This window comes from Sorex araneus, chromosome 8, assembly GCF_027595985.1.
Source record: "Sorex araneus isolate mSorAra2 chromosome 8, mSorAra2.pri, whole genome shotgun sequence".
Lineage (NCBI taxonomy): Eukaryota > Metazoa > Chordata > Mammalia > Eulipotyphla > Soricidae > Sorex > Sorex araneus.
In genome coordinates this window covers 63,973,100-64,000,280 of record NC_073309.1, presented here as the reverse complement: position 1 = coordinate 64,000,280, position 27,181 = coordinate 63,973,100, and the positions used below count along the sequence as shown (strand labels likewise).

The following is a 27,181-nucleotide window of genomic DNA, read 5'->3' as shown; positions in this document are numbered from 1 at the left end:
GTCCCCACCTTGTCCTCTAATAGTTAAGAAATACAATATCCCATGAAAGTTAGTGGACACCTTTATCTTTTATTTTTGCCTGGGCAAAATGTAAGATGAAAACTGAACTCTGAACTTTTCCATTATATTTTTCCTTAACAAATCATCCCCAAGGGGACTTATTCCTGGAAGGGTTCAGGGGACCATGTGGAATTCGAGGACTGAACCTGGTCGGCTGTGTGCAAGACACGTGCCCTTACCACTACACTATAAATCCATCCCCAAATAACCAAAGTTTTTCCTTGCAGACCCTGCAAAGTGTTTCTATGGCTATGTTATGCATTTATCCACTAGGAACTTCTTTTATTCTTTCAAAATCCCCCTAACCGCTTCTTAAAATTCCTTTTTCTTTTTTTTTTTTTTTTTGGCTTTTTGGGTCACACCTGGCGATGCACAGGGGTTACTCCTGGCTCTGCACTCAGGAATTACCCCTGGCTGTGCTCAGGGGACCATATGGGATGCTGGGATTTGAACCCGGGTCGGCCGCCTGCAAGGCAAACGCCCTACCCGCTGTGCTATCTCTCCAGCCCCAAAATTCCTTTTTCTTCTTTTTAAATAGGGGCCGTATCCAGCAAAGCTGGCAGAGAGACCACTGGGGACATTTAGGGCAAACTGGGTGCAATTTGGTGCCGGGCACTGACCGTGCGGCGGTGCTTAGGCTGGAGCGCCTTACAGCCGTCACGATCACACCTGGCAGAGCTGGGGTGTGGAGTCACGTGGTGTCAGGGAGCTCAGTATGTTTAAGCGTAAGCTCTGCCAGCTGAGCGACTTTCTGGTCTTGTGATAGTTTTTTTTCCCTTTTCTTATTTGAGTCAGCGTGATTTAGTGTTAATGGTCGAGCTTCATAAGCAGAGCACTCCAATACCACATCCCTCCCTACACCTCCCCTTTCAAGCATATATTCAATGATTAGATAGAAAAAATCCTATCAAATTATACAACTATATCCAGTTTTTAGATGATTTTTTTTATCACATCTGTCACATCTCTTGTGTCTACAGATAATCTATGTTCTAATCCATAGACTCATTTGATCAGTGATTACGTTCTAACTACAGATTTCCCTTCTCTGGATATTGCCTGTAGCACTGTAGCACTGCCATCCTGTTATTCATCGATTTGCTCAAGCAGGCACCAGTAATGTCTCCATTGTGAGACTTGTTGTTACTGTTTTTGGTATATCGAGTACTCCACAGGGAACTTGCCAGGCTCTCTGCTGTGCAGGTGGGATACTCTCGGTAGCTTGTTGGGCTCTCTGAGAGGGACAGAGGAATCAAACCCGGGTCGGCCGCATGCAAGGCAAATGCCCTACCCGCTGTGCTATCACTCCAGCCCTGGATATTGCCTATAAAACAAAATTATATATTGGTTTCTGTTTTGCTTCTTTCACTTAAATGTTTATGATGACTAGACTAAGTGGTTTGGGGCTTTTTTTTCCTGGTGGGAGGGTAGGGTCACAACCAGTAGTGCTCAGACGTGTCCAATTGGAAGGCCACAGTGATGCTGTGAGTCAACAATGATTGGTCAAATGTAATCTAATTGTCTTGTTCTTACTGGATTATCTAGCCAAGCCTAGTTCTCCCCAGGAACGACATAAGGCTTAGAGACAGAATCCCTAATCATACTCATCTATATAATCAATTCTAAAGTTGGTAATGACCCTAAAGCACAGAAACTCTGGCACAGAAGGCAAGAATTAACAAAAATGACAAGTCAGCACAACCTTCCCAGAGGCCAATGGGAAATGGTAACAAGACATGGTTCCTTAGACAAATCAGTTTTTTAAAGCTATCACTTAAGGGACCAGGGAGGTAGCAGGGTAAGGTGCTTGCCTTCACATGACTGATCCAGGTTGGATCCCTGAGCACCACTGGGTGTGGCCCCGGACTCAGCAGGGTGGCCTGGGGAATCCCTGTGTACAGATCCAGAGTGGCAGTGCTGCCCGAGGATCACTAGATTCTGGGACCTTGCACTGAATTCTCAGTTAGCTGAGAATCTGGAGGGAAACCCACACCTTCTGAGCACCCAGAGGGAGACACGCTCCCCACCCCTGCTCAAGCAAAACGAGACAGAGGAGCTGTGCTCCTATGCAGGTTAGGAACCGCAGTACACCTTGCTTTAGGGTACATGTTAGTATATCCTACTCAGGACTACCACTGGAAGGAGCGCTTCTGTTTGCAAAACGGTAACTGTTTTTGAGCTCGTGAGAAAGCCCTGATAGGGATGACAGAATGGCTTTCGAAAGTGGCGCCCACTTCCCCTTTCGGACACTGAGCAAAACAACATGGCAAAGCGCCTGTTCACACTCTGCATTTAGCAAGCATTGCTTCTGGGAACTGACACCTGCATTTCCTATTCCGCCATGCTAAAATAAAGACAGCACCAGGTTCTTGAGCTTTCTAAGAATCGTCCGGCCTGTCTAGGCTGGTGGTGCTCCAAGAGTGATGCCTGTAACAACAGCTTCCGCGTCACATGAATCTGCTGAAATGCCACTTCACCCCCTGCCTTAAGTCAACTTTTCTAATGTCTTTAATCTTGGAAAACTGCATAAACTGTATAACTGTATAAGGTAAATTGAAAATTACCATTCTTGTGGGAAATGAACACTTCAGGTGGCATAAGAAAAATACTTTCATAGAGGTTTCATCAACACTTAAAATAGAACCTAGAAAAGATCATTTCTCCTTTTCACATAAGTTAAAAAAATTTTTTTTTAATTTTTTATAACCATATTAGAGAAAAAAATCAATACAGGGAAAGACTCTTTTTTGCTGCTTAGAGAAATCCCACATAAAATTTAGAGAAAACTAACTGTCTTGAACAATATATGTAGATGTGAATACAGTCCTAGAGGTTTATATGGTCACTCTCAAACCTCACAGTAAACTCCTTCTAAAACACCTTCCGTTTTAAACATGAAAGCTGGGGCTGGAGAGATAGTACAATGGGAAGGGAACTCGCCTTGCAAGTGGCCGACCCACGTTTGATCCCCAGCATCACACATGGTCCACCAAGTCTTCCAGGAGTAAACCCTGGGCACCATCAGGTATGACCCAAAACAAAACAAAACAAAAAAAGAAAGAACATGCCACTCTACCTCTCTATTGGTTTTGTTAGTTTGGGGGTTCAATCAACAGTGCTCAGAGGAATGCACTGTGCCAGGGATAAAATCTGGCTCCAACAGAGTATGCACACCACCACGCGGAGGTATCTCCTTTGCCTCAAGTTTTGAGGAGAATAAGGTGACCCTTGTTTAGCTCTAGCTAGCCAATACAAACAGCATTTACATATGAGAAAAACAAGATCTTTTAAAAATGTTTATGCATAGACTGGAGAGTTAGCAGGGTGCTTGCCTTGCGTGCAGCCAAACCAGGTCCTATCCCCGGCATCCCACATGGGCTCCGAGCACTGCCAGGGCTGATTCCTGAGTACAGAGCCAGGAGTAACCCTTGAGAATTGCCAGGGGTGCGGCCCCCCAAAATTAAATAATTTTTAAAATGGTTTATGCTTAGAAAGAAACAGGAATATGATAAGAGGCTAACCTTCCTCACCAAAACTAAAACTACTGATAATATATATACATGTATACATATATATTCCTGTAGTGTACCACTATATCACTGTCGTCCTGTTAGTCATCAATTTGCTTGAGCAGGCGCCAGTAACGTCTCCATTCGTCCCCGTCACATTCAGGGTCAGGGAATGAGGCCCATTATTGTTACTGGTTTTGGCATATCGAATACGCCACGGTTTGCTTGCCAGGCTCTGCCATTCGAGAATCTGCACTGCTCTCTTCCGGGAGCTCTGTTTTATAGTATCTGGATCTTGGCCGTTGATGAGATTACATGGCGCCTGGGGCAGTTAGGGGGTGTGCCTGCCAAGCTACTGGAAAACGAGGGATCTGGGTGGAGTACTATGGTTTATAAACCATTAACATGGTTTATATTTTGGGTAATCACATGGCAACTCTTTTCTCCTGGTTGTCATCAACTCTTAAAAGATGGACTTGGTGCCTGGAGCTGGAGAGTAGAGCTGCACGTCACTCAGGAGAGACAGATACAGAATGTTCTTTCTCGCACGTGGGATAGAAAGAAGCACAACAGGAGAATAACGAAAGGCCCAAAGCAGTAGAATCTAAGAGCTGGTCCACAGGATTGATCTTACCATGGCGGTGAGACGTGGGGGAGCAGAAGGAGGAGGAGGAGGGGTGAGATGGCAGAGAGAGGAGAGATAAGGGCGGGGGGAACAGATACTCTGGTGGCAGCTGTGGTGCTGGCATGCTGGATTTGTGAATGCCTACCACTGACAGGACTGTAAAATTGTAAACCATGGTGCATAAATTAAAACAGAAAGCTTTTTCTAAATAGTAGTCATTTCCAACTGCCAGTTTGTGATGGTCTACAAATGCAGAATGGCTGAGAACCAGTGGTTCCAGAAAGAGTATCTGAGAACCAAGAGATATTCCACTCAGGATTTTAAAGGTTAAAAAGAACAGCACTGACAAGGTTAAGCAAGCAACCATTATATTATAAGTCAAAACAATAGTCGGAGAGCACAGGGGTTAAGGTGCTTGCCTTGCATGTGACTGTCCCTGGTTTGATCCCCAGCATCACATATGGTCCCCTCAGCACCACCAGGAATAATCTCTGAGCACAGACCCAAGATTAAGCACTAAATCATTAGTGTCACCCAGACTTATGCACCCCCCAAAAAAAGAAATAGCAAAATTATTTGTCAATTTCAATATAATAAAAGATGATACCAAAATAGGATACTTATACATTTTCTTTGGTTCTTCAAAGATTTTTTTTTTTTTTTTTTTTGTGGGGAGGGCTTGGGTCATATCCGGCGATGCACAGGGGATACTCCTGGCTCTGCTCTCAGGAATCACTCCTGGTAGTGCTCAAGGGACCATATGGGATACTGAGGATCAGGTTGGCCACGTGCAAGGCTAATGCCCTACCCACTGTACTATTGCTCCAGCCTCCTCTGGTTCTTTAAAAGCAAACAGTGTATCAGATGATCGACAAGGATCAGTCAATTAAATTGAGCTATTCCTCCTAACTAGTACAAAAATAAAAAAATAAAAATTCATCTAAAATAGCAACACAGCATCTTTTTATGTAATATTAATGTATCTTATCTTAAGTATCCACTGGGAATACCCTGATTGATTCTAAGATGCAGATTTTCCTATTTTGTCTAAAACAGGAATGTACCTCAGCAATAAAGCAGTTAAAACCACTGTTGGCCATGAACTGGATTGTCTCATGTGCAAACATGAGAATAAAAGCATCAGACTTGGGAAGTGAAAGTCAGCAACCTGTTATGGAATTTTTTCCCCCCTCACTTATGAAACATTTTTTTAACTCCTCAGAACCAAAACTATTAGGGTAAAAGAGAACTTTACCCATCAGTAATTACAAAGTTGATCTGAGAGGCTAATTTTCACTGACTTCAAGATTTTTTATATATTCTTTTAAATAATATGATGCTCTTAGTCACAACACTGTGTGGGAAAAAAAAGTGGGCCTCACCAATGCAGAGTAAATTATTTGTAAGAATGTAAAAGTGTTTTCTACCTCTTTATTTATGTTTCTTACCTATTTATTTAGATTTTGGGCTATACCCAGTGGTGCTCAAGGCTTATTCCTGGCTCTGTGCTCAGGGAGCACTCCTGATACAACTTGGGAACCATATAGAGTGCCAGGGATCAAACCCACCTCAGCCAAAAGCAAGGTGAGTGCCCTACCATCACTCCAGTCCATGTTTCCTACCAATTTAATTGGGTTATATTCCTGTTTGTTTGCACACATTGGCCCTAAGATTAAAATGTATCCCAAAATAAATTTCTAGTCCTTTCAACGATAGGTTACGTTAGAGAATAACACAAATTTTCAGTACTAACATACAGTGCACACTCTGTAATATCCAATATTAATGTCTTATGCTTCATAAAACTATTTTCAGTAAATACCGTTAATAAAACTTTCTGTAAAGTATTACCTGCAAACCGCAGCAGCCCACAGCGTTCAGTATGGAAGCATTATGAATAACTCGATACGGAATTCCTAGTTTTATAGCTCTCAGGACAAGATCACTGTGTGTTGTAGCCCTGAAGTGAGAAAAAAAAGTTAAAAGTAACTAACACTGACTTTTTAAGAAGGTAAAGCTATAGTATTTCACAAGTTTAAGTCTAAACTACAGGATCAAAGTTTTCATCTGTGCTCCTGGCGAGAAAATTCTAAGTCTATACACGCCCTCACCATACTGAACTGGACCTGTGTCCCTCTCACAGCAATCCTGGGAGTATGGAAAAGGGAAGAGGTTTATTTGCTCTTTTATCCTGCTACTATGCTAGGACTGGCCAAATGTGTTAGCAGACTATAAGCCAGGCAACTCAAACCAGGCAATTTTGGTGTAGGCCTCCTTTAAACTTTTAAAATTACCATTTTAGAGTTCTATATTATAGCATAACTAGACCCAATCCTTGATTTCTACTCATTTTGGGTTTTGTATTTTCAAATAAAAGACAAAATACAGACTGTGTGCAAGACAAAATACAGAGCATTTCCATAGCTTGTCAGTCAATCTCTGTAAGAAAGTTCTAGCCAATAGAATCCTAGCTGGATTTTCCATGCTAGCAGTGACTTTATTTTAGATTTTCACTGTGTATGTTATGTCATTGCATATGTATATGCATGTGCATAATTTCGTGTCTTTCCTCCTCTAACATAAAGCTAATGATTATAATCAGATAGAATTGGGTGGAAAGAGAATAGATGTAACGGGACATCAATTTTGAACCGCATTATTAAAGGCCCTTTTTCCCCATGGATGACAACTCCAGGCTGGATGGAATCCTCCTAGGTGAATCCCCCTGGATGAAAACTACAACATTAGCATGTTTAAGAAACTACATACAAACAAGCAGAACCTGTCAACTGCTGAATACCAAGCAGGGAGATCAAGGGTTTCTACCCCATGAGGCAGACAGAAACAGATTAACAAATGCACACCAGGAAGCCTGTTCTAAATCACTTACATGAAACAAAAACTTGCATAAAAAACAGTCACTAATTTAAGAGAAGCTTTTGAAAAATAATATAAATGCCAGCTGTAAAGAATGTTTTTAATATAATCTGTAACAGGATTTTGCAACTTGACATAAAGATTAAGGAAAAATGAAATCGTTACCTGCTGAGTTATTTAAATAAGAGAAAGAAGAACTGATTTAAAGTCCTATATTCTTTATTACAAGTTAATTTAAATGACCAGATGTGGATGGTGCACTATTTTTTCATAATACTTAATGGTCTAGAAAAGTGATTTAATTTTGTGAAGCGCCATGCGTGTCCTTAAGTAACCCCCCCCCCCAGATTTCCAGTATGTATGTAACTGTAATACAAAATTGGCATTTTATCATCACAATTACGAGATTTTTCAACCATGGCCCTCTTCCAACCTTGTTTACTTCCTGTGGCCCCCACCTTTAGACAGCTGGCCCCTTAGTTATACGCAAAGCCTCCACATATCTGATTTTTCACCTTGACCTTCTTAGAATATCCTAGGCACACAGGCAGAAACATGGCCCTGGGTGAAAAAGGCTGCACCAGAGACAAAGAGACAGTCCAGCAGCGTGTCTGTCTTGCGCACTGCCAACCGCGGTCCGACTCCTGAAACCCTCTGGTTCCCCGAGCACCGCCAGGAGTGAGCCATGAGCACTGCCTGGTGTGGGCCTCCAAAACCAAAAACTACCAAAATAAAGAAAAATGCTGCCTTAGCTTATATTGCTTTATGAAAAACACAGGCTTAAACTATTAGTATTCCTTCCAGATTGCACTTATGAAAATACGTTATGGACTGTAAGAAAGGTATGTGTGTGATATGACATAAAAATTATTATTCTGGATTCCAAAATCATATATACTTTCGTAAACATGATTTTAGATAGTCAAATGCCTCAATAATATATTATGCTTAATATACATGTCCATATGCTTGCCACTTCAAAGTGGTGTGAAGCCAATTTCAAAGAAGGAGATTTAATAATGTTTTGATCAACAGTATCAACCAAAAAAAGTACATAAAGATGATTAATCTGGAAGTATTATATATATATATATGTTTATTTTATAATACATTAGACATTTGACAAAGGCATGGATAGCATTCTTAAAATTCACTAATATCTACAATGATGGGCTGGAGCGATAGCACAGCAGTTGGGCGTTTGCCTTTCAGGCGGCCGACCTGAGTTCGATTCCTCCGCCCCTCTCAGAGAGCCCGGCAAGCTACAGAGAGTATTGAGCCCGCACGGCAGAGCCTGGCAAGTTACCCGTGCATATTGGATATGCCAAAAACAGTAACAATAAGTCTCTCCATGAGAGACGTTACTGGTGCTCGCTCGAACAAATCTACAATGATACAGTAAAGTGAGTCTTATGAACCGCCAGAAGCACTCAAATCTTTCTGAAAAGTAACTTGATAACACATAATTGAAAATATCCAGGGCTGGAGAAAAGTACAGTGGGGAGGACAATTGCTTTGCACACAGCCAACCCAGGTTTTATCTCCAGAGCACCACGTAGTCTCCTGACCCACCAGGAGTGATCACTGAGCACAGAGCCAACAGTGAGTAATGAGCATCACCACGTGTGGCCCCAAGACAAAACAAAATACAAACAAAAATAAATTATTCATATCAAAACATTTTGTAAAACTAAAAAAGTTGATTTATGTATTAAATGTTACATATAAATATATACGTAACTGTAGCACTGTAGTCCCGTTGTTCATCAATTTGCTCAAGCGGGCACCAGTTAACATCTCCATTGTGAGACTTGTTGTTACTGTTTTGGGCATATATAATACACCACAGGGAGCTTGCCAGGCTCTGCTGTACAGGCGGGATATTCTTAGTAGCTTGCCGGGCTCCCCGAGAGGGACAGAGGAATCAAACCCGAGTCGGCTGCGTGCAAGGCAAACGCCCTATCCGCATATAAGTAAAATCATATATAAATATACAGTAATAAAACCTAAACCTAATTTGGGGAATCATAAGAAAATAATCTAAAAAGTGGGGACAGAAAGTGGGAGGAGAAGAACAGAATCATATACACTGCCTCATACCTGGCAGCTTCATTTATCACTGTATCACTGTCATCCCGTTGTTCGTTGACTTACTCGAGCCAGTAACATCTCTATTCCTCTCAATCCTGAGATTTTAATTTTTTTTTTTTTGATTTTTGGGTCACACCTGGCGATGCACGGGGGTTACTCCTGGCTCGGCACTCAGGAATTACTCCTGGCGGTGCTCAGGGGACCATATAGGATGCTGGGAATCAAACCTGGGTCGGCCGCGTGCAAGGCAAACGCCCTACCCGCTGTGCTATCTCTCCGGCCCCTCAATCCTGAGATTTTAGCACGCTCTCCTTACTTGTCTTTCCCAGTGATTGGAGGCTCTTTCAGGGTCAGGGGAATGAGACTTATCGATACTGTTTTTGGCATATCGAATACGCCATGGGTAGCTTGCCAGGCTCTGCCCGTGCGGGCGGGATACTGTCGGTAGCTTGCCGGGCTCTCCGAGAGGTATGTATATATCACTGTACTCCATTTATACCGAAGAAAACACATGGATGAGTGGTAGATAACAATGCTGATATTCAATAGACTCTATGTTATAAGATTTGCGGAAATGAAAGGTATCTTCAGGGGACTTACTCTGGGTTTGCATAGATTCTGCAGTCTTCCCCTAGGTCCTATTGCCCACAGTCTCTCCTATTGAATTATAACTGAAAGACTATCAGCTCCTTCACAGAACTGCCCTGATTAACACTGTGCCTTTAAATGTATACACACTGCAACTCCCCTTGCTTCTAGCTAGGCCCCAAAGCCACCACACCTGCCCAGCAGCACAATACCCACCCCCCACCAGTGTCTGAAGCCACATACACGATCTACAAAGATCAGATCTCAGCACAGCAGAAACACCGGAAAATCAATGGGGAAGGTGGGCTTCTTGGGGAAGATGTGCAGAAGCCCACCATGCCCAACAAGTGAAAACAGTACCACGGAGGGCACAACCAGCACCAACCAACTCTGGACACCCTCAGGAAACGACTTCAGTGATACCATGGTGAGGATATTTAAAGAGCTCAAGGAAATGATGGCACAGGTAGACAGGAAAGCACAAGAAAGTATGAGCTAATGACCTTTCAGCATCTGGGGCCAGCGTGATGGCACAGCAGGTAGGGTGTTTCCCTTGCACGCAGCTGACCCTGGTTCAATCCCCAGCATCCCATATGGTCCCCCGACCACCACCAGGATAATTCCTGAATGTGGAGCCAGAAGTAACCCCTGAGCATCGCTGGGTATGACCCAAGAAGCCCCCACCCCCCAAAAAATAACCTTTCAGTATGTGTATCACAAACCATAAGGCCGAAAATGAGAGAGAGAGAGAGAGAGAGAGAGAGAGAAAGAGAGAGAGAGAGAGAGAGAGAGAGAGAGAGAGAGAGAGAGAGAGAGAGAAAGGAAGAGAGAAGAGAGGTGCTTGCCACAGAAGCAGGTTGGGGTGGAGGGTGGCTTGGGGAAACTGAAGAAACTGGTACTGGGAAATTACACTGGTGGAGGGACGGGTGTTGGAACATTGTATGACTGAAACACAATCATGAACAATTTCGTAATGCTCTATCTCACAGTGATTCAATTTAAAAAAAGGTATGAGAACCAAAATGAGAAAACTTCAAGTAGAAATGACAGAAAGAAGAGTATGGTAGGTGATTTATAAACAAAGAAACAAACAAATAAAGAACCTTGTTTGAAGCTCTAAGCAGCAGAATCACAGCAGCTGAGGAAAAGATTAAGAAGCTTCAAGATGAGTGAAATGCAAACACAAAAGTTCATAAGTTTGTAACTGTACATCACAGTGATTCTCTAACAAAAAATTTAAAAAAAAAAGATGAGATGGAGGAGACCCCTGGAAAGAACAGAAGATGGGGAGAAGTCTGAAAACCAAGAGCTGAGTTCAAGAGAGACAATGTAACAATCATCAGAGGCCCTGAGCAGCAGGGAGGTGGATTTGATGAACTAGCAGTGAAAGAAATCATAGTTCAGAACTTCCGGAGTTGAGGGGTCCAGGGATCCAGGTAACGAAACAGAAGAGGCCCAAAAGGCCCCACGGAAAACAGACTCAACTAAGAAAACTCCAGACACATAGTGCTCAAAAGGACAGAAACCAGAGATAGTATATTGAAAGCGGCAAGATCAAAAAAGGAAATTACAAAGGACAGCCCTTAAGATTCACAGAACAGCGATCAAATGAGACACTGTGAGGCAGAAGAGAATGGATGGATCTAGTACAAAACTCGATGACATGCATACTGCACCGAGAATATTCTATCCAAATAAACTACTACTCAGATTTGAAGGCACGATACAGAGTTCCATGGAGAGGCCACCCACAGCTTAAGGAATTCACAGCCTTGAAATCTGTTTGCAAAAAGACTTAAAGGAACGTCATTAAAGGTAAGTTTCCCACATGCAGCACTGAGCATAGCACTGACTCACAGTACTTATGGCTGCCTTCCACTGGACTGAAGAAGGTGTGTTTACTCCGAGTTTACTAAGGAACTTTTACAATCATTTACTTATCAATACAGACATGCAGCATCTATAATATTTTCTGGGAAAAAGCAAGTATCCCCTAAACACTAAAGTACTTTTACAGGCTTCCTCTTTAAATTTCCTAAATTCTCTTCATTCTTGCTAACTTTTACACTTGGAGGATTTACCTTTTTCATGTAAACTCTAGAATGTATTAGCACAGAACTATTTATAATATTTTTCAAATTTATGTAACTGAAAAAAATTCAATTATTAAAAAAATATAAATTTTTAGAATTTCGAGAAGTTAGTTCTATTTATCTATTAATTCTATTCATCATTTCTATGAGCTCTTTAAATATTTATCTATATGTGTGTAGATATCACTACTACCTCCACTAGAGAGAGAGAAGAAAGAGAGAGAGAGAGAGAGAGAGAGAGAGAGAGCTCGCTCTCCTATATGTAGGAGGGAAAAAGAAACAATAAGAAAACAACAAATGATCAAAGTCATCAGAACTGAAGAATGTGTCTATGGAACTGAGCTACATGGGTGAGGGTGAGGGGCCCTGGGGCTACGGGTGTAGAAGCAGGTTCTCAGGTGACAGGCCTGATGTTGGAATGGTATATGCATGAAAAATGTTACTAACAGTATTGTGAATCCCATTACCTTAATAAAAATGCTTTTAAAATGAATTTATCACACCTTACTAACTTATATATACTCAAGTTTTCAGCAGTACATAAAAATTGACCACCTGTTCCTTCTCAAACATTGGTATTGGTTTTGGTGACAAGAAACTGTTCGTGGTTTTCCTTTTCTGATGAAGCAGGAAATGCTCAAGCTTCTTAGGGATTGATCCTAAGTTCTCATCTCTTTCCCTGTTCTTTCCTAAAAGAAAGAAAAATCTATTCTTCTGGCTTCAGATAACATCTATTTACAACAGATGACTTCAAAGAGTCTATATCCAAGGTAAGTTCCCCCTTGTGTTCTTGTATCAGATATTGAATTACCTAGAGATATCTCAGACTTACAAGGTTTTTTCTCACAATCCCAATGAGTTTCCCTACCAATTGCATCATTTCTAGATGTGGCACCGTGATCTACTCAGTTGTTTACCTAGCTATGTCAAAGTATGGAAGTTCCTATTTGGAATAACATAGTAGGTTAGTTTTGGGGGTCTGGGAACATTAAAAACGTATGACCCCACACAGAGCTAGGTATAAAGCTCAAAGGGCGGGTGGTATGCTTTTCATGCAGAGGCTCAGAGTCAATCCCTGCCACCAGGATCCTCTAAGTGTCTCGAGAACAATCCAAGCACTAAGCTCGAATAGCTCCTAGCTTTGCTGGGTATAGCCTCTGAACAAAACAAAAATGAAAATATTAAGTGTGCATATAAATTACAATAATTCCTCACCCTCCAAAATTTAGATATCAGAGAACTCAAATAGCTAAAGGAAAGATGATAGACCAGCTGGCCTGAGTATAGAGTAACAGTTGGCAGGACACAGGTGAAGAGCAGACTGGACAGTATTCTCCATGTCTGGCCAATACTGGCTGTAATACTGTTATTATTCTGAGTTGAAATGAGATTTTCAAACTGTGTATAAAAAAATGAATGTGATCATGGCATATTCAAGAATCTGTGAATAGGAGCTAGAGCGATAGTACAGCGGGTAGGGTGTTTGCCTTGCATGCGGCTGACCCGGGTTTGATTCCCAGCATCCCATATGGTCCCTTGAGCACCACCAGGAGTAATTCCTGAGTGCAGAGCCAGGAGTAACCCCTGTGCAATGCCAAATGTGACCCAAAAAGGAAAAAAAAGAGAATCTGTATATAGTCTAGGTAAAAGACTTCTGTATTAAACTGTAGAATACAGGATCAAACTGTAGAATATATGATAAAAAAGAGGCAGTATCAGGCATAATGGTGGCAACTAGAGTGGAAAGAAAAAGAAGTCAAAACTTGGTAAAATTAATGTAATAATAATGCTTCTCTAACAAGTTCTAAATTATCAAATGCAAAAAAAAGGAAAGAACATCAGAAAAATAAAATATAAAATACCACTTAAATACAAAAATATCACTTTAAATTTGATGATGAAAAACAGCATAAAGTTACTTTTTAATATTAATGTGAAAGTTTCTAAATATTTACTCTCAATGTCAGTAGTTATGTCATCATGACTAATATCAAAGCTCATTATGTACAACAGTGGCTCACTGGACTTTGTCAGTGATGACTGAGGGGACAGAGAAAGTGGACACTGTGAATAAGGAACTTGCCGTGCACACACTCACTTGGGTGCAATCCCTGTTACTGCATATGGGCCCCTGACCACCACCAGGAGTGATGCCTGAGTGCAAAGCCAAAAGGAAGTCACAGCACTGCTGATTGTAGCCCAGAACACCACTCCCGCCTCAACACCCCCACCCCACCCTGCCAAAAAGACTGAGATTACTAATCTAAGTGACTGTCACAATTATAACATTGTTTCAGGAAGTTTGAAAGGTTCAGAAGCTGTTCCTCAGGGAAACATAGGTTTTTAAAGGAAGTCAGTGTTGTAATGGAAAAATCCTAAAATCCTATATAAGTTCTAAAATTTTATATACTGAAGACTTGTTATAAGTATTTTTTCCTATTATAACTGGAAAAAGGAACAGTTACTGCTAATTTGGATAAAAAAAACCTAACTTTGACAGAAAACAAGGTCAAAGGATAAAATGGATTATCTTCAAATATATGGTTATTCCATGTCATTTGCAATTAAGTATCATAATTATATACAATCTGTTACATCATATATGGATATAAATTACATGTTTCCAGTAGACCACAGACACAGACAACTCCATTTTTTAAAGAAATATTTGATTTTAGGCTCATGATAATGCAATTATCCTTCAGTTACCAGCTGAAAATAAAGAACTCTGCTACTTTGCTCAGCACTGGAGATTAACAATACCCGACTAGACAAGTAGAAACCAATCATTTTGGTACGTTTTGGTAATGCAGAACACAGTTCCTAATATACATATAAGAAATTAGGGCCTGAGGGACAGGAACAGTAGTTCACAAGTAGAGCTCATGCTCTGCAAAAATAAAACCACGCTTTGATCTCTGGATGTTTCTCAGACTCCTAAGGTAGGAGGGGGGGAAGAAGAAAGTGAAATCTGAGACATGATACTTGAAAAGTTCAAGGCAAGTATAGTGTCAGCACTGTAGATAAACAGGTGATTACAAAAAGTGGGAAGTATAACATTTTAGATTGTTGAGTAAAATGAGGTCCTTGCTAGAACCTTGTAAGCAAAGGTTTGACTCCATTAGAATAATTCTTCGTGAATTTTTAAAAAGGCAAATGACCTCAAACTCAAAAGTAACCTCTCTACTTACCCAAAAGGATCACCAACCACAAGGAATGCAACATCACTGGTATCAGCATCCTTTAAAATATTATCAGCTTGTTGTTCCACTTCTTCTCTATCAGCAAGAATCAGTTTTCTTCCATAAAACTCTTCCTATAAGCCGAATTGGAAAATAAGACAGCCAGCAACCACTTACACACACACACACACACACACAAAAAAAAAATCTGTCTTGGAGCTGGTGCAAATCTTGGCAACCATCCAAACACAGATCACTTATTGCAACCCATCAGTGAGCAAACACTTTATATTATGTTGCAATTAAACTCTGTCTTTGAGGTTATTTTAATATCCCAGGAGAAGGCAGCTCTCCGAACATCTGCGGCTCTTTGCATTTTAATTTTTTTCTAAATTTGGCTTTAACAGACCAGGCGGAATATTGTAAGATGAGCAAAGAACATGCATGCATAAGCCTTACTTAAATAACAAGCAGAATATATAAATTAAATCGTAATTATAAGTGTGCACAGTAGTTTGGGCCTTATTTTTGCATGGAAAAAGCTACAGATCTTAGATAAAAATGGATAACCAATAATAACAGAAAATTAAGATTTGTTTATAAAAGCAGCAAACATAATGGCGAAAAGACTAATTTAAAACTATATTAATATATACCACACAAATTACCAGGATCAAACTGGGTTAGCCACAAGCAAGGAAAGCACCTAGCCACTTACTACCTGCAGATCCAGTAAAAAATATTTTCTAATTCCTGTTAAAAAGGGAGAGTTGAAGTGTAAAGATAATTCTAAATAGGGGCTGGAGTGATAGCACAGCGGGTAAGGCATTTGCCTTGCACGCAGCCGACTCGGGTTCGAATCCCAGCATCCCATATGGTCCCCTGAGCACCGCCAGGGGTAATTCCTGAGTGCATGAGCCAGGAATGACCCCTGTGCATTGCCGGGTGTGACCCAAAAAGAAAAAAAAAAAAGATAATTCTAAATATATAGGAACCTGTCAACTAATTATTACAAGCTCTGCTCTGAAGAAAAAATCTAGGAGGTACACCTTGGCTGAATGGCAAAGGGTAAGGAGAACAAGCAAAACTAGGGCATGCAGTAATAGTTAATAAGCTGTTAATCTGATTGTGAATCTTAACATTTAAGGTATATGTGAACTCTGAATTTGGCCAGTCAACTTTCCTATGCTCTTTCTTTCATTGGTAAAACATGGGCAAATATGGTGTCCATATCTATTCTTTAAATTTTGGGTTTTGGGCTATCCCTGGCTCTGCACTGAAAGGTCCCTCCTGGTGAGTTGGAGGGACGGTACGGGGTGCCAGGGGTTGAACTCAGGTTGGCTGTGTGCAAGGCAAACGTCCTATTCACTGTGCTCTCTGTGGCTTCCCTATCTCTAGATCAGGATACAAATTAGATTAATTCATAAGCATATATTCTTAGAATACGATCTAATCACACAGTGAGCCCAAGGAAAGTGTAGTAAAGCAAGTTTTTTTTTTATCATAGTGATATCTGACAGGAGAAAAAGATCATTCCTTGAAGAAAATATGAGTCAAAGCACAGAAGAGGAAAAGCACATGTATGTATTATGCCTGTTCTTGAATGTCACCAAAATCATTCACTTCTCCCTCCCCACCCCCCGGGTCTATCTCTTCCTTCTTTTTTCCTGACCTACTTCTCCGGGGCATAACTTTGATCTATTCCCTTCTCTTCCCATAGAGCTAGAGAGTTGGAATTGGAGGGGCAGAGAGGACAGAAAAGGACGGGGTGTTGGGAAAAGTGCAGCCCTCAGCTACTGCCTTTATTCCCTCTCTGGCATCTGTTCTGTGTCTGAGGCTGTTTTCTGACCAGCTTTCATGACTTAGTGGCCTCTGCAAGGTAGTTTGGGGGCCACTGTGTAGTCCCCTCTGGCCCTATGCAGATTCTTCCATTTGCCCTGTAGAGTTCAAATTTCACCCTCTTCTTTTTATTGCTGTGATGCAAATGCAGATAAAAGGAACAAAACGGATGTAATTTTAAAGATTGCAAGGAGGGCAGTGAGATGGCTCAGTGGCTTAGAGCACTAGGAAGGAAGCTGGGTTTGACCTCCCCCCTGCCCCCCCATCCTGATGCTTAGGCCAGCTCTGCTGTTTGAGACCCCTGGCACCACAGTAGACGTGTGTGCTCTTGGCCAACCTCAGGTGTGTGTGTGTGAGTACCTCAACTAAGGGCGCAGCCTCTGGTAAGCAGAGTACAGCGCCTGAAAGCATGTGCGAGCACAGAGGCTAGGAGTTTGGTCCCTGGTGAGCAAATGTGTGAGTGCTACAGCAATCTTTGGGCACTCTGATCAGAATGTACGTGAGTACTGCAATGAAAGGAGTGTGGTGCCCACAAGCACCACAACCAAAGTGTGCACAACCCCAGTGAGCACTGAGCTGTGTGAACACTGCAATAGAATGAGATGGAACAGAAAATAAAACATAGTTCAACTTCTGCCCGTTATAGAGTATTTCCTGCCCACTACAGTTTGAAGTGATCACATGTATGTATTCCAATGTAATTAGTAATAAGTGATTGTTTAACATTGGAGATAGTGACTCTACTGATGAAACCAGAATACTGTCTTAAATAAGATCATATAAATTCTTTCTAGTAATATAATTTTATAGCTTTTCCCTTCTACTGCTGAGATGAATTGGTACTTACATCTCCCAGCATCACTGCTATTTAAGTTTCTTGAATATAACACAGATGACTCATGAAACCGCTTGACAACAAAGATCATAGCTCATCCTTCTGCATAAACATATATATACCTTAACAGGCACTCAGATCATAATTTGCCTGAAGAAATTCAAGTTGTATATTTCAAAACTAAAATTCTTTCCTGGGATCAGTTTAGTTTAAATTTTAGATAAGATATAACTACTACCTATCTGGCAATTTGAAACAGAATTCAATATAAGTAAATTTCCTATTTCTTAAGCATAGCCATGTGTGCCTTCTATAAAATATTCTGTATGATTTTACACGTTCACTGTAAAAGAATTTTTAATATATTTTTAATGGTATAAGTTAACTATCTGTTCAATTCAAATTATATACATAAGGTGTTGAAAATCAGATGGTCTGAACACGTAATATGATTTGGAGACGACCACTGGACTAGAGCTGCTAGCAACTGGATTCCATGGGATGTCAAAAGAACGCCTGGCTGCCCACCTACGAGATGGTCAGACTTCTTCGTCAAGACCCTGAATGAGTGGTTTGAGGCTCTTTGTGTTCCTGGAGCGAGCAGATGTCACTGGGCTACACTAGCACACAACAGGGATGAATGGAGATGTTACTGGTGCCCGCTCAAGCAAATTGATGAGCAAAGGGATGACAAGTGATACAAGTGATTTGTAAATACAATTGTTAATATGCTTAGATATATAACAAGTTTTAAAGCTAATTGGTTTAGAAAAGAAAATAATTTGGTTTAACAATCTCAAAGAAAGTAAGACAGTATAAAGATTTATGAAAGGAAGGGACGGGTGTTGGAACATTATATGACTGAACCGTAATCTTGAACAACTTTGTAGCTTTATCTCACTGTGATTAAATTTAAAAAATTATAAAAGGAAACTAAGACAAGACAGGTGAAAAAACTGCAAGTCATATGGAAAATTTCCTGAAGGAAATTCCCTAACAGAAAGTCTCACTAGATGCAAAGAAAATCAAAACAAGCAAGACAGTAGACATAACACCTATTAGCTTTTATTTAAGTGGCTGTTTTTAGAATTTATTTAATATTTTTTCATCTACCAAAGTCAATGAGAAGAGTATATCCTAAAAACTTTCATGTAAAAGAGGTAAATCAGTATTATTTTCCTAGTAAAAAACTATTTCTCCTTTAAAGTTTTTTGGTATTTGCATTTATTTATTTATTTATTTATTTGGTGTTTGGGCCACGCCTGATGAAGCTCAAGGATTACTCATGCTTCTGTGTTCAGGGATCGCCTTTGGCAGGTTCAGGCACCATATGTGGTATCAGGATTGAAATTGGGTTGGATGCACGTAAGGTAAGAGCCTGACCCGCTGTACTATGGCTCTAGTCCTGGTATTTGCGTTTAATGTACTTGCCATATTTGTAAATACTTATAAACATTTAGGTCTCGCTCATACTTTAACGATTCAATCCCACTCCATCACACACGGCCACTCCTCTGGCCCTTCTCACAAGGATCTCTCTCACGATCCTCCACTTCTGCTCCACAGTAGAAAGCTGAATCAGGAAAATTCAGTCATTTAGTTACTTCAGACCTAAACTGGTCTCAACGGGAAATTTCGAAACCACAAAAACACATGCAGAGGCAAGTGCAAGTTCTCGGCTCCTCTGCTGTTCTCCAGTTCAGACTAGAAGACAATGGCAGTGTTTCCACAGGCTCTGGTGGGTCTGTGTCACCCCCTTCACCCACCCCCAACCTGTCCCACCAGTCATTTTGTGTTCCACTCAGAACTATAGAATCTTTTTTTTCTTGCTTTTTGGGTCACACCCGGCGATGCACAGGGTTACTCCTGGCTCATGCACTCAGGAATTACTCCTGCCGGTGCTCAAGGGATCATATGGGATGCTGGGAATAGAACCCGGGTCGGCCTCATACAAGGCAAATGCCCTACCCACTGTGCTATTGCTCCAGCCCCAGCACTATAGAATCTTTTATAGTCAAAAAAAAAAAAAAGAGAGAGAGAAAAGGGAGGAAATGGTTAAAGAGAACACGGGTCTGAGATTTCACTGGTAAAATATGATAAAAATAATAGAAGATAAAATATGAATGTATTTATACTTTGTTTTAGAAGTGATACATTTAAGGTAGATACTGTTCTGTGGCAAACTGCTAAAGAATGTGGACTGAGAGCTTTGAGGATGTCATAACGAAATTCGACCAATCAAATTTTGTGACAGGGAGGGATACAGGGTAACAATATGCCAAAATTCTCTCCGCAGGAGTTCCTTTATATTGTTTTTCTCTAACACGCATGCATACTGTGTCCATACACAATACAGCATAGGAGACAGGAGAGTGGATTCAGCGAATGACAGCCTGAGCTCATATTCTGGCTCTATCACTCACTACCCATGACTTTGAGAAAGTGTCAGTGTGGCTAAAATATGAACAGTAATTAAAGAGTAATAATCATGTTCCAAGTGCAAAACATTTTTAAAAACATGAATAGGAGGTGTTTCGCAAATACTTAATGACAAAACAATAGCTCTACATGTTCCTTGAAGAAGAAATGGTAATAACTAAAATAGAGTGCAGGGACAGAAAAGGCCATTTCTTAATATCAAGGAATATGTATAGGAAGAAATTACACCCTAAACATATATGCACCCAGTGAAGGACCAACAAAATACTTAAAACAACTGCTAACAGATTTCAAGGAGGATATTGGCAGCAACATAATAGTTGGAGACTTCGACACCACCTCGTCACCTCTTGATAGATCAGTGAGACTAAAACTCAGCAAGGAACTACTGGCTTTGAAGGAAGATATGGTAGAAAGAGGATTAGTCAATACATATGGGCTTTTCATCCCCCAAAGCCAAATACATTTTTCTCCAGTGCATATAGGACATTTTCCAATTTAGACCACCTGCCGGGCCATAAAACATACTTCCATAAAATCAAGAAGATAGAAATTGTATCAACTATTGTTTCAGACCATGATACTCTGTAAACAGAAGTTAATCACACACAGAAACAAATCAAACACTTGGAAATTAATCAGCTCACTACTGAACAACCAGTGGTTTATGGAGGAAGTCAAAGGAAAACTCAAAAGATCCCTGGACACACAACACCCAAAAGGAGAGAGAGAACAAAAGGGAATGCCCTGCCACAAAGGAGGGGTGGGGTGGTGGGAGGGATAATGGGATCATTGGTGGTGAAGAATGGGCACTGGTGGAGGGATGGGTACTCGATCATTTTATGAATGAAACGCAAATACCAAAGTTTATGATTCTGTAACTGTACCTTACGGTGACTCATTAATAAAAATTAAAAAAAAAAAAATCCTGGAAACAAATGAGAATGAGGACACGAACTACCAGAACTTGTGGGACATAGCAAAAGCAGTGTTAAGAAGAAAGTTTATAGCAAAGCAAGTACACATCACGAAGGACGAAAGGACCTAAATAATTAACTTGACTTAAGATCTTAGAAAATGACAAACAAAAGGAGCCCAAACCAGGCAAGAAGAAGGAAGTAATAAAATGTAGAGCAGAAATTAATGAACTGGAATCCAAAAAAATAAAAATCCAAAAGATCAATAAAACCAAGAGTTGGTTCTTGGAAAAAATAAACAAGATGATAAACAAATATTAAGACTTACTGAGAGAGAGAGAGAGAGAGAGAGAGAGAGAGAGAAATGAAGAGAGAGAACCCTAATAAACCATGTCAGAAACAAAAGATACTACAAAGTAACCACAGAAATTCAAAAGATCATCAGAGATTACTTTGAGAATCAGTACACCACAAGAGAACCTAGAATAAATGGATAAATTCCTGGATTCCTATAACCCCCCAAGGCTGAATCAAGAAGAACTTGGAATACCTGAACAGACCTGTCATTATCAAGGAAATTGAAAAGTCATCAAATGTCTCCCCCAAAACAAAAGCCCAGGCCCAGACAGATTCACTAGTGAATTCTTCCAAACCTTTAAAGAGGATCTACTGCCAATCTTTTTCAAGCTTTTCCAGGAAATTAAAAAAAAACAGAAACACTCCCAAGCAGATTCTATGAGGCAAATATCACTTTGATAAACACAAGCAGACAGAGACACACACACACAAAAAAAAGAGAGAACTACAGGCCATATACCTGATTAACACAGATACAAAGATTCTCAACAAAATACTAGCAAATAGAATACGATGACTCATCAAAATATCATACACCATGACATCATATACCCAGGGATGCAAGGATGGTTCAACATTTGCTAGTTGGTCAACATAACACATCATAGCAATAAAACAAAAAATAAAAACCATATGATCTTACTGATATATTTGGATAAAACATCTGATAAGATCTAGCACCCATTAAGGATAAAAACTCTCAACAAAAAGGAGTTGAAGTAACTTTCCTCAATATAGTCAGTCATCGAACACAAGACCACAGCAAACATAAGCCTCAACAGAGAAAAATGAAAAGCCTTCTCTCTAAGATCAGACACGACAAGACTGCCCACTCTTGCCACTTCTACTCAGTGTAGTACTGGAAGTACTTGCCATAGCAGTTAGAGAAGAAAAAGATATCAAGGACATCAAATAGGAAAGGAAGAAGCCAAGCTCTCACTGTTTGCAGATGACAGGATACTATACTTAGAGAACCTAAAGTCTCTACCAAAACACTCCTAGAAATCATAGATTTGTATAGCAGAGAGGGAGGTTGCAAAATCAATGCCCCAAAATCCATGGCTTTCCTATATGGAGATAATAAAACAAAACTTAAGTTCATTTTCGTTTTCTTGCCGATTAGACAGAAATATTTCCATCTTTTTATTTGCTTTATTTGGGGGCCACACCCCACAGTGTTTTGGGGCTACTCCTGGCTCTGCATGCAGGGATCACTGTGACAATGCTTGAGGGACCATATGTGGTGTGGGGGATCAAACCCGGGTGGGCTGTGTGCAAGGCATGTGCTTTACCTGCTGTATGAACTCTCTCTCCTACCCCTATTTCCATCATCTTGAGCTTAAATATTGTTATTCCATCTTAACAAATAAAAATCAGATACTTTTATTCCAGTGAAAGAGCAATTCAAAAGGCAGTCCTTAAGTCCTTAAGATTTAGGGTCTGACTGGTTAAAGAAACTTTGGTACATCTACACAATGGAATATTATGCAGCTGTTAGAAAAGATGAAGTCATGAAATTTGCATATAAGTGGATCAACATGGAAAGTATCATGTTAAGTGAAATGAGTCAGAAAGAGAGAGACAGACATAGAATGATCACACTCATCTATGGAATATAAAATAACAGAGTGGGAGACTAACACCCAAGAGTAGTAGAGATAAGGACCAGGAGGTCTGCCCCACAGCTTGGAAACTGGCCTCACTAGGTTAAAAGGGGAAAAGGCTAGGGGAAAAGGCAGCTCAGATAGAGAAGGGAACACCAAGTAGAGGATGTTGGGAGGACCCATTCGGGTTGGAAGATGCGAGCTGAAAGACTATAGACCAAACATCCACTCAATCCCTCTACTGCAAACTACAAAACCCAAAAGGAGACAGAAAACGGAATTCCCTGCCGCAGAGGCAGGGTGGGTTGGTGGGGGATGGGGTGGGGGTGGTGGGAAGGATACTGGGATCATTGGTGGAGGAGAATGGGCACTGGTGGAGGAATGGGTAAATGATCACTGAAATGCAAGCACGAAAGTTCATAAGTTTGTAACTGTACATCACAGTGATGCTCTAATAAAAAAATATTTTTAAGAAAAGGATTTAGGGTCTGAGAGATAGGGCAATGGGCTAAGCCCATTATTTGCATTTAAGAGGCCCAGGTTTCATGCCAGGGACCATATGGTCCCAGGAGCTAACTCCATAAAAAATACTTGGCCCGAACCCTGGTTCCTCCACCTCTTCGCTGAGGATCCATGGAACCCAGGTCTCCTGCATGTAAGACATGCACTTTACCACTGAGGCACTGTTCCTGTTAGGATTTTAAGTATCTCTGAGATCTTCACTGTTCTCAGGATTGTGCAGCTGAGAAAAGAGACCTGAAATTAACTAGGTCACACTTTCTGTTTGGAAAACCTGACAGATCTGACAACTCTCAAATCCTTACCTTTTTCCTTAAAATCTCACTTAATTCTACTTGGAGTTGGACCATCAACCTGGAGTTGATTCTGCCTCCAAAATCTACTTAGTCTTTAAATGAGAGGTAAACATATGTGATTCATTAATAAATCCTATGGTTACTGAGTCTCACTCAATATACATGTATGGCCCGACGTTTACACCTTGTTGGAAGATGTCTGCTTAAAGGCTTCTCTGGATATGATTGACATCAAGGCAATTACCATTCCCGATGGAAATTCTTCAAAGAGAAAGAGTTCAACTTGGTTTCTGAATATATAACCGACTCATCAAGGCTGTGTCTGCACCTCATTAGCACTCAACCCAGAAGAGATTTGCTTGTAACTATGAACTAAAAAATACAAAATTGTGATAACTATTTCCCAGGAATGCAAAAGCAACTGCTCCTTTCCTTATGTAGGCTTGCTAAGTCAAAGAAAGATACTTTTGTTTTCAAAAATCACTTGATAGCATAGTGGTTAGGGCAGCTGCCTTGCACGCGGCTGACCCGGGTTCGAGTCCTCCGTCCCTCCCGGAGAGCCCGGCAAGCTACCGAGAGTATCCTGCCCCCACAGCGGAGCCTGGCAAGCTACCCCTGATGTAGTCAATATGCCAAAAGCAGTAACAAGTCTCACAATGGAGACGTTGCTAGTGCCAGCTGGAGCAAATCAATGAGCAACGGGATGACAGTGCGACAGTGCTACAGTGCTATGATTTTCATCCTGTACTCCTCTGGCGAGTGAGCGTGGATGTCTGATGGGTTCAAGGCAGACCTGGAAAGCCTGACTCAGCCGTGAGCTAGAATTGTGGGCACCTACCAGGACCTCCTGGCCCACGGTCAGGACCGAGGTGTAGGCTTCCAGGTACACGCGGCTGCAGCGTCTCACCGTTTCCAGGCCCTTGACAGTGATGTCCTTGGCATCGCCCAGGCCCAGTCCGATCAAGTAAAGCATTGCAATGGTCCGGGGGCGGGGGGAAGACTGCAAGACGGGGTGAAGAAGAAAAGCATGTCTCAGCTACAGCTAAACAAACAATGCTGCTTTAGAACATCTAAGACCTGGGGATGAACACGGAGACAAAGCCCAGACTGGCACGAGGGAGTCATGCCCGGGTCTGAGGACTTAGGCTGCCCAAGCTTCAGCGCCAGTCAGAGCAAATGGGGGCGTGGTTCCTTCTTCTCCAAGAAGGAATTTTGCAGCCTTTTCTCTGGTTCAACTAACCTGGGCCGACGATTCCTTCCTCCCCCGTTTTCTAACTACCACCTTTCCGGAGAACCTGCTCAGCGAGACGGGTTCGCAGACAGACCCACGCCGCGGGATTCCCGCGGTGCCGCAGAACGCGGACGCCTTTGCGACACTTTACGACCAGCGGGCGGCGCAAGGATGGGGGGTGGGACCAACGCCAGGTTTGAATGGCAGCGGCCCGCCGGCTGCTGTGGCCAGAAGACTGCCCTTCACTCTAGGGGAAGTTCGTCCGGTTCTAGGCCGGCTCATCGTTCCTCTCGCTAAAGATTTAAAACATCCCACGACTACACGAAGGCGGGAGCTTCTTGCCCTGGCGGACCCAGACGGCATTGGATCAGGGATTCCGGAGAGTCCGGATGGATGCCACGCCTCAGTGGGCGGAGCCAGGCTTGGTATTGGCTTGAGGAGCGTCTGGGGAGTTCCAGGTGGCCGCCCCGCCCTAGTAGGCGGAGCCAGGTGGTACTGGCTCGGGAGCGTCTGGGGAATTCCGGGTGGCGGCCCCACCCCCTAATTGGCGGAGCCAGGCTTGATAGTGGGTCGGGGAGTCTGGAGAGTTCCGGGTGGAGGCCACGCCCTAGTGGGCGGAGCCAGTGGTACTAGCCCCAGGAGAGTCGGGGAATTCCGGATAGAGGCCACGCCTCAGTGGGCAGAGCCAATGGTACCGGCTCGGGGAGTCTGGGGAGTTCCGAGTGAGGCCACGCCCAAGTGAGCAGGGCGGGGCGTTGGGGTGGGGCTCACTTTGAATTCCCCGCGGAGGCCGGAGCGCACTCTTTTCCCTCCTCGCCTTTTCTCCCGACTTATTTGAACCAGTGATTTTCCTGGAGGTGTCAGCTGGGCAGGCTCGGGGTGCGACTGCTTCTCTTTCCAGCGCGATCGTCCCTAGTTCCGCGTTTCGGAACCTTGACCCCTTTATACCTTTAAGTGTCCTTTAAGTGTGCTCAGGGGGTTTTCAGGGATTTTCCAACACCCCCTAATCGGGGAATGATTATAAAGTGGTTGCTTATAGGAAATTTCGTTGTCGGAGGGGTTGGTTTGGACTGAAAATGCTTCTTTCCACCTAAGGACATGATGACTGCATCGAATTTGCAAAGACAGTTTCCATTGCTTATCTTAGTGGGCAGTGTTTATTTTTCAGAATTTCCCCGGTGCTTGCATCTTTTAGCCTGATTCTGTTTCATTACGCCTTGGCTTTATGTTTTCTTCCCTAATTCTAGCCACACTGATTTTCTGTATAGTCTTCACTAGTTCTCTATCCATTCTCAAGACGACTATCCTTGATAACAAATCTCAACTCGAAATGAATCCCCTTTGTGTAAATAGAAAACCTAAAGCTGTAAAATACCCCGTAAAAAAAGTGGACGAAAAACCTTGTTTAGGGGAAGATTTACCGACCACAACACCGAAAGACTTGATGAGGAAGGAAAGATATTTACATTGAAAATATAAATAAAAACGTGGGGGCGTGGAGAGAAATTGTAAGCTACACGTTGGGTGAAAATGTTTGCAAAGCATATATACAATAAAGGATATATGTCAAAAACAGAAAGATCTTTCAGAGAACCCAAGAACTGAGTGCTGGCTTTGCTGGCAGGATGAATGAATGACTGGGTACAGTCCCAGTCCTTTTGGGCAGGGAGCACCACTGGGAGCACCCCCCTCCTACAAAAAAAAAGGTAAAGTAAAAAGATGCTAGCCATTAGGAAATAACAACTAAAATCACTCTGAGACCATGACACATCTGTTCTATTAGAATGGCCAAAATGAAGAAAAGGACCTGAATATTCACTCTCGTAAAGTCAGGTGTCTCTAGTATTTTGTTCACTTAAATTTCAGCCTCCCATTCAGACCTTTCCTCCCCTTCCTATATTTTGCTTTCTGCTGGAAATTGCTGAAGGAAGTCAGAGGTACATAAATTCAGTAAAGCCAAAGCAGGGTCTGTCATTCCTTTTCGACTTGTTTTATTCTTCTCTGTGGTCTTTGGAAGCCACTGCTGTCCCTGCAGTCTCCCCCAGCCAGATGTGTGGAGGTCACCTCACTTTCAGTCTGGCACACCAGGTCCTTTTCTCAGTAGAAACCACCCCTACTA

General features: G+C 41.8%; 1 protein-coding gene across 3 annotated transcripts in view; it reads right to left on the bottom strand.

The window, feature by feature from the left end:
• DPH5 (diphthamide biosynthesis 5) overlaps positions 1 to 25,210 on the bottom strand; it is a 44,133-nt gene extending 18,923 nt beyond the window's left edge. Inside the window, exons 1-4 of one of the 3 annotated variants that reach the window (XM_055145619.1) lie at positions 25,072 to 25,210; positions 24,670 to 24,831; positions 15,035 to 15,159; positions 6,046 to 6,154 (exon numbers count right to left, since the gene is read on the bottom strand). In XM_055145619.1, coding sequence (XP_055001594.1) covers positions 6,046 to 6,154; positions 15,035 to 15,159; positions 24,670 to 24,804 — 369 coding nt within the window. In that variant the 5' untranslated portion in view covers positions 24,805 to 24,831; positions 25,072 to 25,210. Of the gene's footprint in view, positions 1 to 6,045; positions 6,155 to 15,034; positions 15,160 to 24,669 lie in introns of all 3 variants that reach the window. The other 2 variants (XM_055145620.1, XM_004614680.2) reach the window with 2 other exon arrangements.
• Positions 25,211 to 27,181: the final 1,971 nt, after the last annotated feature.